Consider the following 12,050-nt stretch of genomic DNA (forward strand, 5'->3'; position numbering starts at 1 on the left):
ATTAGAATTTGCATTTATGTTGAAACCAATGGCTCTGGGGGGTGTTTTCACACCCGAAACCCCCCTTCGCTGCGCCACTGATTGCCTGAATTCCATTACAACGAAATTCCCGTAAAAACAAAGAAAATTTGCGGTCCCTTGAAGTTCGTTGTAACGGAACTTCTCTGTAGTATCCAATAATTCGACTTTAAGCATTATCTGCAGAGGTTGTGGAATATTTCTAATGTTTAAAGAACCATACGAATGATCTAACAGCATATTTTCCCAACATAAACCGAATAAAGGATGTTGGGTAAAATAATAATAAATAAAAAATAAATTAAATAAAACGCTTTCCGGCAGACGTAAAAGTTTACTTTATACTTCATATCTGCCCACGGAAGAAGGGAAAATGGATTAATCTTTCTATCCCCTCACCCCCTTGACAACACGATCCGTAATTTGAAGCATAGACCATGTCGTAAACCACGTTACTCAATTCATTTCAGTTTCTATTTCAATGCTTGTAATGCTTCTTTATCAAACTATTCACCACAAGAGTTGACTTTGTCACATTTTTGTTATACCTACCAATCCTCAGACGGTGTGTGCGTGAACAATTAAATCACAAAAAAAAAAAAAAAAAATAAAAAAAAAAAAAAAAGAAAAAGGTGGCAATCCGTAGATATGATGCTTATAGATAAAGAAAGATCAAATTTTGGGTGTTGAAAAAAAAAAAAAAAAAAAAAAGCTTTAAACGTTTCGCCGCGCCGTACGACTGTAAAATACTTATTATTATTATTTTTTTCAGATTGATGGCTTATTTTACTAAAAAATAACGTTACGGCACTATAGACTCAAATTCCATGTAGTAAAATATAGTTCTAGCAGTTTTTAAAAACATCTAGAAGTGAATCATGGATGAAATACAATGGACATAAAACTTTAGACTTTCTAAAACATAAAAATAATTAATATTTTTATGTTTTAGAAAGCAAGTAATAGTTTTTTTTCTCTTGTTATCAAAATCCGCCAAGTCTTCATTCTTTGGCGACAAGCTCCGACGGTAGGGATGAAGAATTCTCAAACATGAAAATGATTAGCTTACCCCCCCTTTCCCCCTTGATCCGAGAGGGTGGTCGTCAGCAAACGATCCCGGTCAACCCTCAGTTCTTCCGCAGTCGCTGTTTGGGATTGGTCGGGACCCTCCCGCCCGTGTATCGTCTGCGAAAGTCACGTGGTTTTCCTGCAAGGAAGAAGACCTACTGAGGAAAAAAACACGGGGATAAGTAATTATTTTCCCTTTCAATTTTGTAGAGCCTAATGACATTATCATGTTTGAAATTTTTGATTTCCAGATGGAATAAGAGTTGCGTATACAAACACTATTGCGGCAAAAAAAAACATTTTTTTCCCGCGAGCCCAATTTTTTTGAAAGAAATTTCAATGTAAATTGTTTTCCAGGGAAACGAAATATATATACTTAAGATATATATACAATATATGTATACCTTTTGTGATAATTTTCTCACTTTTTATGACTGCATTTATCTGTATTTAAAAATTTATTTTTCTCATCCTCTATAAACATTTTTATAGCTCTTAAGTAATTATTATTGGGCAACATTTTTTTTTCGTCATGACCTTAGTGCTCAGAGCACTGACATTAAAAAACCAGACAGATCAAGAAGTCAATTCGTTCAGATTTGTTTAATGCGTAAATAAAGTTTATGGTGGTATTTTTCAGGCCTTGTCAAAAGTTTTAACTGAAGAACACAGTTCAAAATACCCCTTTCACTATGTCCTTCTATAAAATTAGCCAGAACTCAAAAGCCTACTTTTTGTATTTTAAACCATTTTGTAACATTAGGTAACGCTTTTTTTTTTTGGACTCCAAAATCTTGCAAACAAACCTTTTCTTCGGTAAAGAGAATTATTTTGAAACTTAAAAAGACCGCATAAGTTTCAAGGCAATACAGACAAAGTAGCAATTTTAAAAACGAAAGTAAACAAGAAATGTTGTTATCCGTCATTATGTTTTTGCACTTGTACAATGTTTCAATGTCGCATTTAGGCCGGAAAAAAATATATAGGTGTAACTGCCTTCAACTTAAAAATCTGAAGTCGAAAAGGTAAAAAATAAATAAATTAGTAAAAAAAATTAGTTTGAATTTTGACATCTGGATTCAAATTATGTTTTTCGCAATCACGAGTGTATGCGTGTGTGTTTGTGTCTGTGTGCAGGCATGAGTGTGTATGCGTGTGTGTGTGTTTGTGTAGGAGTATCCCTATGTGTGTATAGGTGTGTGTGTGTGTCACGTATGTGTCTGACCAGCTCTTTGTGACCGCTCTACAGCAAAAACTACCGCATGAAATCGAACGAAGTTTGATAACATATGTGCCCCTATGTGAACTTGTGCCCATTGGTTTTTGGCGCGAATTCCTAGAAGGGGGGGGGGCGGAGCAATGGGACGTTTTTCTTGAGTTATGCGTGCTAGCTATTACCCAGGAAGTAACTGGCGAAATCAAACAAAATTCGGTCCACATGTTGCCTCTAACAGGAACAGGTGCTGAATCAATTTTGGTGTCAATAGCTCAAACGGGGGTTGAGTTATAGAACGTTTTTTGTCGTCAATTGTGACTGCTGTATCTCAAGAAATAAAGAACGGAATCAAACAAAAATTTATCGACAAGTAGGCCTTAGAGGGTATAAGAGCTGATTTTATTTTGGTGTCAACAGCTGAAAAGGGGGTGGCGCAATCGAACGGTCTTTTTTTCCATTGTGAGTGCCATATCTCAAGAAGTAATGCTACGTTCTGGATGAAATTTGGAATAAATGTGAATCCATATGTAAATAGGCGTTGGTTCAATTTCGGCGCCAATCGCTCCAAGAGATGCTGATTTTTTTTTTGAGCAATCACGATTGCTTATTGTTCTCACTTGACTGTCCTTGATGTAGTGTTTCCATTTTCAGCTTGGACCAGGGGCCTGTGCAGCACCACCAACCGCCGGCCTCTGGATCCTCTGGTCCTGAGCACTGTCCCCCAGCGCCTCAGAATCCAATTCTGCTGGGCGGTGGCGTCCATGTCCTAAGCACATGCTCATAGACATACACACTCACACACGCGTGCGCCTTTACACACATACACACTCACACACGCGTGCACCTTTACACACATGCACATACACGCCTACGTGCACACACGTAAGCCTACACACACACACTCAACGGTACACACGTAACCACCCAGGAGGAGGGATATGCTTGAGAGGGGGGGAACCGTTTCTAAAAGCAATAACTCCAATGAGCAGGGTCTTGTCGCAACTCGTGATTGCGAAAAACAGAACAAAGTTTCAGAATGAAATTAGAGTTGATTGGGAGAAGCAGTTCACAGGTCTTTTTTTTTTTTTTTTTTCGAATAAAAATAGCTTTATTAATGCAACAATAAGTAAGATAAATCGTAATAAACTGTCGTCTGTATATTTCACGTGATTTTAAATGTATAAAAATTATCGGAAATATTATATCAAAATGATTTAAAATTTTAAACTGTTGCTATTTTATGTTTGTTAACAAATAATATTTTTGTAATGGATTCAAGTAAGCCTTTTAAAATATTCGATCTTTGCTTTGATTTTGCGATAATTCATACATTGGGATGGTCGTCAAGTTTTTGCATGTGTAATTTTGTTTCTGTCGGGAATATTGCTTCCTCGTCAATAATGGGGAGGGATCAAAATTATAAGAAAGATATAGAAGAAAGTATCGTGATAGGCACAACATACTAGTTATATACATGTTTTTCATCAAAAGCTTTTTCCTACAAAGATTGTTTGAAGCAAATTCGTCTCTGAGTTCGGAATTGCATTGAATTTCCCCGTAGGTGCTAAAGTTAGGTTTTTTGAACTGTTCAAAATTGTATGAAAACTAGTTCAAATCAAAAAGTGAAATACAGGAATGAGGCGTCCTCACCGAAATCTTTCGAAAAAAAAAAAAAAAAAAAAAGTTCGAATCGGACTATTCGCTCAAAAGTTATTGGATGAGGGGGGGGGGGGGGGCAGACACACAGACCGACAGACATTTTTCCCCTTCGCAATACCATACCTTCTAATTTTTAACTTTTCGATATTTATTTATTTATTTATTTATTTTTGACTATTTTTTGTTTTTCGCGATGTTTTCAAGATGCATTAAGCCTTCTTTTATGCTTTTTTCTTCTTTCTCTGACTTTTACTGGGAAAGTAGGCTAAAAACCGAGCAGATAAATTAGTCCGAGTTATTTGCACAGAACATTTTTCACAAGTCCAAATTAAACCAATAATCAATGAATTTATATTTATGTGTTCCATAAGAAAGATCCCCCCTATTTAACTAACAAAAAAGTGAAAAACAATACTATGGAAAATTAAGTAAATGATTAGTGTCTGTGAAATCATCTGTATCAAAATTGAAATTTGGTTTTTTAACGTGAAACGCAAACTTTTTAAAAATTATTAACACTTGTACCTTTTTTCCAGAAAAAATGTCTATATAGATCTATGGATATTAACTAAGTTCGACAGATATTTTTTTCTTTTCTGTTGTTCATTAGGAGTTCGCCTGCTTTTATCAAGACTTATAACGGTACCAATTTTTTCTCCACGGAGATTACTGTCCAGTTTTTTAAGCAGTGAAAAATTGAAAATCGTTCAAATGAAAATGTCAAACAGAACTGCCAGGAGGAAAATCTCTCTCCTTCTCACACACACACACACACACACACACACAAAAAAAAAAAAAAACACACACACACACACACATCGGTAATTATAAGGACAAGCAAAAAGTCGCCAATTCTAGGCGCCACTTGGTTGGAAAAGTATGCAAATATTTTTACGATAAAAAAACACGAAACAAAGCATTTTGGAACAAATTTTGCTTAAAATTTTTTGAACATTATTAAAATGCATGAATTTTTAAGGTTTTACTAGTTTGCCACTTGGAAAAAATTATAAGGACACATTTATTTTAAGATCGGAAACAAACATTTGCATATTTAGTCGCATTATATGAATATTTACAATAATCCAAAACTGTTGTGCAGTAAGATTGTTCATTTTATCTCGATCTTTATCAGGCTGAACAGCACACAACTCTCTGAATGCGAAAAATGAAATTGTTGCTTACAAAAAAAGAAAAAGAAAAAAAAAAAAAAGAAATGCAGAATGAGTTTACGTGAAATTGCAAGCAGGGCAAACAGTTTTAAAACAGTAATTTATAAATGTTTTGAAAAATTCAAAAGAGTATAGAAAAAAAAAAAAAACAGCGTACGGACAAGCTTCTCACTCAACTAAGCGCCAGAAGTGAGCAATTGTTCATGAAGCTTGCTTTAAAAAACACATATCTACTCGAATTAAAACTTAAATGAATGTAACTTGCACTACCCGAACAGTGCGTAATGTTTTTCAAAAGAATTCCTATGTTACATATGCTAAACTACGGTCACATTCGCCATTTACAAAGGTTCAAAAGAAGCTTTCATTGGAATTCGCTTAGAAACACTTTTCTGTTGGGTCTCGATGAAATATGCCGAATTTTCTGATGGCAAAAACTTTTATTCGCACGGACCAGATATTTTTAACCATTACTGACATGATTTGCAAAACGAAACTTTTTTTTTTCCAGACGACAATTTGGAGGCGGCATTGTGATGAGTGTGGCAGCTAATGGAGCACCTTCAATTGTGTCCATCCGAGATCCCTTGAATTCAGAATCATATATTGATATACTAGCTGAAAATTTATTACCTGTAGCACCCCTTATCACCGGTGGTGATTATTTGTTTCACCAAGACAATGCAAGTTGCCTTGTGTCTTGGGGATCACATTCATGGTTTGAGGCCAGCTCAGTGAAAATTCTGGACTGGTCCGCAAGAAGTCTTTATTTAAACCCCACAGAGAATCGGTGGGGCATTTTAACTAGAAAAGTGTCTAACGATGGAACACTTTATGTAAATTAAGGCAAACGGACGTCATCAATTGAATTGACGTGTAAAAACATTTTTAAACAAGCTTTAACTGAATTTTCTGAGTCAACGACTGGACGATTGATGAAGGGTAATTGTAAAAAAAAGTGATTTTTCTCGAATATTAATTTGTTAATGTCCTTATAATTTTTTCCATGTTTCACCTAATACATTTGTGTAAATTTCTGATTCAACAATTATATTTTGATTTAATATCATACTAATTGGTTTCTAATATTTCCTACAAGTATCACATATGTTTGATTTTACTTGCAGTTGTGGATTACTTTCATACATAACACTCATTTTTCAACGTGGCCTTATAGTTTTTTCCATTGCTGTACTTAAAAATTCGGGAAAGGAAATGGAGAATAATCGAGAAAGAGAGAGAATACCACGTTTCCTCTTTTCACAGGTCTACCCTATAAACCTATTTTCAATATTCAATATTTTAATATTAATTGAATATAAGTACTAAGTAAACTCAGTGGCGCAGCAACCCATAGTGGCCAAGGCCTACTCTGCCGTGCTAAGCACAGATGTGGTATCTGCAGTTGAGCTCAAAATGATAAATTGATGATTAAAGTTTTACAAGTCGTTTCTTTGATCTATGACTTAATTAAATGCTCAACTTGCGGTAGTTGTTTCGTAAATAACTTATCTAAAAACCGTAAGAGAGTATTTTTGTAAAAATCTTAATTTAAAATTAATAAATGTAGTTACGACAAATTTTCTTTTCAAAACCTTTTCATATACTAAGCTATTTTCCCCGTAAGTGACAATTACTAGGGATTTTTAGAGGTATCTTCACAGATACGACAAAAGTAGCTTAGAAAAACTTGCTCAATGTATCATTAAATAATACTAAAAACATCTGCTTCCTTTGGACTTAGCTGTTTCGCTTTATTTTGTTAATACAAATCTAACAGAATCTACTTTCTGAAAGGTACCATTTTCAAAACTCCAGACAGTTAAAACTGTAATCCATAACAATTTTCTGTTTTTTATATTCAAAGAATGCTTTTTTTTATAATGTTTTATTTTCTAGATTCATTTTTACCGAGCATGAAGATAATTTTGGTAGCAGACGATACTTAAATAAAAAAATTACTGGCCATAGAATGAAATGCGTTCTTTTTTTTTTGCATGAACGATTTAGATATAAATATTTTACATGCATTTCATGTTTAGAATTTGCATTTAAATAACCATTTGAAAAGAAAAAGCTGAATATTTACTTTAACAATTATGCAAAGTTGTATTAGTTTTTATTATCAACCTGTATCAATTATTCAAGGGTAAACTAATTTTAATATTCTGTGTTACAATAAACTGCTACATTATTAAATATGCTGCTTTACTGAGGTATAAAAGTCGTATCTACAAATTACTAAGGAAAAAAGTGGTAACTGCGCAGATACCACTTTAAAGGCTTAGTATTTGTCATTTACGTTCAAATTGCCTTAACAAACTAAGCAAATTTGCAGTTACGACTTTCTCCTAAAGCTTTTTTTAATACCTCGCGTTCACAAATCGCCAAAAAATTTGAGATTTAGGTAAATTAAATTACTAACGACCACCTGGTGACAATAACTCAATTTTGATAAAATGTGCAGATACCACATCTGTGCTTAGCACGGCAGTACTGTGCCCTCCTCGGTTTTCTTGAACGTGTGCTCTGAGGTGCAAGAGCAGACGTTCCGGTTAGATGGTCAGCCGAACGCGGAATCCCCAGTGTTCAGCTCCCAAGCATGCTTGGTATTAATTTAACGACTCACTGAAGGGGTACACGCCTAGTAGACCGTGCCCTATCCGGGAATCGAACCCGGGTCTGCGACGTGGAATCGCAAAGCGCTACCACTGAGTCACTTAACTTCCTAATTACTTAATTATGGTTTCTTAATAAGAAATGGTTTTTCTCTGTGTTTGTTTCTTTCAATAGTTTAGAAATTCTTAGTGAATATTAAGCTTACTTACTAGCTTTTATTTATTTCCATGATCTTTTTATTTTTATTGTGACATTTTTTACCGGAAAACTTAAAAGGAAAAAAAATACTATGTCAGAGAACAGTTTCAGGTCGTGTAGAAAATATGGTGAATGAAAAAACGAAACGCAATTAAGCATAAATTGCAAAATCATTCTGAACTGCTGATTGGCCAGGAAGTCCAAGAGTGATTCATCACACACGTTGCACAATGCTCATCCGGTAATTTTAATGAATGTGAAATCGATAACTGGCAGCGAAAATTCAAGCAAGAAAGACCAATAATGAAAACTTGACTTTCAACAATCGGAATATGAATATCTAGAACAAGATAGTCTCAGACTTCACAGTTATGTTGGCGCATGCAATTTAGGGATATTTCAGCGATAGAGTAGGGGAGACCGGGGCATGTTTTCGCGCTTTTTCTAAATTTTTTTTTTATTTATTTACCTAAGTTTGAAAAAACTGTACTACACCATTCAGAGAAACCTTGGCGACAACGTGGAATTACTTACATAAATTAATTAAGCTTTGTTTAATAGAAAAATAGTTTTAAGTGTCGTTATGTCACGTGCGAAAATGTGCCCCGTGACCTGGGCAAGTTTTCGCATACCTTATTAATAGACAGGGGCAAGTTTTCGCATGCACTTATATCAATATAATTTAGGAAATCAAACAAAATATTTTCAAGTTAGGTTATTTATTGATTTTCAGTAAATATACATTGAAAAAAACTCATCACCAACTTGGCTACTTAATAATTTTAATACATGTAGGACTGTTAAAAACAAAACGTCACAATTAATGCATACAAAGAACATAGGGTTTTCTTTGATGCAAGACTCGTGGGCCCATCTTTTGCAACGAGTGCACTTTACCCATATCTCTTTAGCCTTAGATTTACTGTACAATTCTAAGCAGTAAATGCAAGCACAGTCTTCTTCCTCTTCATCGCTTGATTCTTCACTTTTCTTCGGGCTTGTTAGGTTTTCCAATTTGTCTCTTAAATAAACTCTTTTTTACATTTTTCTTATCTTTCTTTTCATTCTCATTTTTCATTTATTTTCTCTGCTTAGCTTGTTGCTGCTCTAGTCTAAGCTGCTCTTTGACCGGAGTGTCGGTAAAAATGGCCGACTTTCTCTTCTTTCTTCCTTTGCCGGTCTGTTTTCTTGGACCCACTTTTTCCAGAGGTCTCACGTCTTCTGGGGTACTACACTTTTACTACCCTGCTACACTTTTTATACTTCTTCCTTCTTTTACTTTGTTGACAGCATCTACCATAGTCTCTATGGTGTACCTGCCTCTTTCAGACTTCTTTTTGTAGTGTCGGACCACGACAAATCTGAAAACCCAACACACAGATCAATATCAAATCATAATAATCAAGTCATTCAGTTAACATATCAGTTTAATGCTATTTTTATGAACACTTAGGCCTATTTTGTTTTAACATGTATCTCTCATGAATGATTGAGATTGTGATTTATTTTTTGTCTGTTTTTTGTTTAAAAATATAAGTTGTCAAATAAGACGCTTACCTTTTCATGTGTATTTAACTATTTATGCTTCATTTAAGAGTAAATAATATAATAAACATCGATAAATAGTAGCGATCGAAGGGGGCGGGGCATATTTTCGATGCGACGGGGCACGTTTTCGATACGAAAATACGCCCCGCTTGGTGTTCGAAAACGTGCCCCGTTGCCATGTTTTTCCTTAAACTTCATGCAGACGGTCAAAAAAAGAATTTTATGGACAAACTATCACATCACAGGTAGCTCCTAAATGTGCTCTTTCGAAATATTACAACAGACGAAAACTTAACTTAAGACGTATATGTTTGTTTTTAGTTTAAATGAGGGCATCAAAATTTACTTACCTGTATAAAAAAAAAGTGAAACTGACGTTACGCAGCGATGTGAACAGTCATCCAACTGAAACTCTCGTAGTTGTCATCTAGTGCCGCTGCCTTTCAAATAGTCTGGTCGGTGTTTTGCTCTGCCGGCTCGCTAGCGAGTTAAAGTAAAATCAAAAACGTGCCCCGCGCGAAAACCTGCCCCGGTCTCCCCTACTTGGTTTGTGAAACACGTTTCAAAAGTCCGGTAAGTTTTTTAAAAACTTTCTTAGTGTATACGTACGCGCACAAATATATATATACATGAATATAGAGTGTCCCATCAACACCTGGGAAATTCTGCACCGCTAGATTCAACCGCTCGGAAAATATAAAAACCCCAAAGAACTGCAATTCACTCACGGTTTTTGTAGTCCATAACTTGCTTAGCAATAGTAGAGATTTTGCAGTTTCACTGAACATTGTGTCAATCCTTTTGTGACATTCCCATTACAGACAAACGCGCTTTTCCATAAATTGCGTTCGAATCAAATCAGCCTTTTAGTTCTGGAGTTAGAAAACCTTCAAATTTTCTTGTATGGGTTAATGTTAAGCTTTCTTGAGCTGTTCAAAAATTCTTTCAGAAATAATACAGTCAAAAAATCTCTTTCTACAATGTCTCCTTCAAAAGCTCTTTTTAATAAAGTTTGTTCTAAACTAGTTCACCTTTTAGTTCAGGGCTTATATGTGTTTTAAATTTTTCCACAGGGGCTAATGTTAAGTTCTTTTGAACTGTTCAAAATTACCGTTGAAAAACCAAAATAAAAATATGTTTTTTTTTTTTCTCCCTTGTAATTCTTTTGCGTCGAAAGGTGTTTCCCACAAAGCTTGATTGATGCAAATCTACCATTTTGGAGTTCAGGATTTATGTGAGTTTTAACTTCCTTCGTAGGTACTAATGTTTATTAAACTGTGTAAAATTGGACGAAAAATTGCTCAAACCAGAATTTTAGTTATGGGAATGAACTGTGCTGTCCAAGATCTTTCGAACAAAAAATGGCAGCTTCAAATAAAAGTATCCTTCAAAAGTTACTGGAGAGCGCAACAAATCAACGCAGATCGGCCGACAAATTGACGGTAACCTACGCATAAAGCACTCAATACCCTATTTTTAAATATTTATTTTTCAAGATATCTTTATTTTGAAGTTTTTTCGACCTTTTTTTTTGCTTAATAATTATATTTTTACGATACATTAAGCTTTATTTTTCCTCCTTTTTTTTGGTTTCTCAATTTTTATGGGAAAGTATTCTAAATATAGATGTAGCATGTTGAGAGCCCTCTCTTATGAAACCACTAAAAATTAAGTCAATAAATGATTACCATACCACTATAACAATCCCTTCTTTTTTCTAGGTATGCGAGCATGACATCACGCCGACTGCAAGAGTGGGTGACACTGTTTCTTCTCACAGCAGCCACTTCCTCAGAATCTCGTCAACCATACTGGCTGCGTTCGGGCGAGTATGACTTCGTCTGCACGCGAGTGCTGCCAGACGGTGAAGTGGAACGTCGAATCCATAGAGGTCGCATCTCGGCCATAGAGACAACGGTGGAGCTGATCCCAGGGTCCACCGATCCTGCTGCACAACAAGAGTTGCAAATGCTGACTCTGCTACAAGTCACAGATGGAAAACATTTTATCCAAATGATCTACGATTCTGGCTGGGAACTCAGGGATTGCGAGTATCTCAAGTCCCTTGAAGCAGTGGATCAGTTCTACAAGTTGTTTGCAGCTGATATCGATTGTCCTCAGCAATCAACACAATTTCGTAATGAATCCAGCCATCGTTTGCAGCAAATCGCTGGATTCCAGGCATATGATAATCTTACAAAACCAGAAGTCACGGACTATGGATCTTTGCGAAGAGAGTGCAAAAACCTGCACAAGAAAATACGGGAAGTAGCCCATTTGCACCACAAACCGGAGCACGACGTCACCCAACGTCTGAAGAGAGAATTGTTCCTGTATCCTGGCACAAATTGGTGCGGTTCTGGAAGTAATGCTCGAAAGTTCAATGAGTTGGGGTACAATGCCGCCGCAGACCGCTGTTGCAGAGATCACGACCATTGTCCATACACTATTGAAGGATTCACCAGCATGTATAACTTCTTCAACTTCAGGTTTCATACCATTAGTCACTGTGACTGTGACGAAAGGTAAGTTTTGATAAATATTGTCATATT

The 12,050-nt window shown here is 35.5% G+C and overlaps 1 protein-coding gene across 1 annotated transcript in view; it reads left to right on the top strand.

The window, feature by feature from the left end:
- Positions 1-11,229: 11,229 nt before the first annotated feature.
- Positions 11,230-12,050, top strand: part of LOC129223001 (uncharacterized) — a 61,640-nt gene continuing 60,819 nt past the window's right edge. The window contains exon 1 of the mRNA XM_054857567.1: positions 11,230-12,023. Coding sequence (XP_054713542.1) covers positions 11,230-12,023 — 794 coding nt within the window. The remainder of the gene's footprint in view (positions 12,024-12,050) is intronic.

Source organism: Uloborus diversus, chromosome 1 (genome assembly GCF_026930045.1).
Source record: "Uloborus diversus isolate 005 chromosome 1, Udiv.v.3.1, whole genome shotgun sequence".
Classification (NCBI taxonomy): domain Eukaryota; kingdom Metazoa; phylum Arthropoda; class Arachnida; order Araneae; family Uloboridae; genus Uloborus; species Uloborus diversus.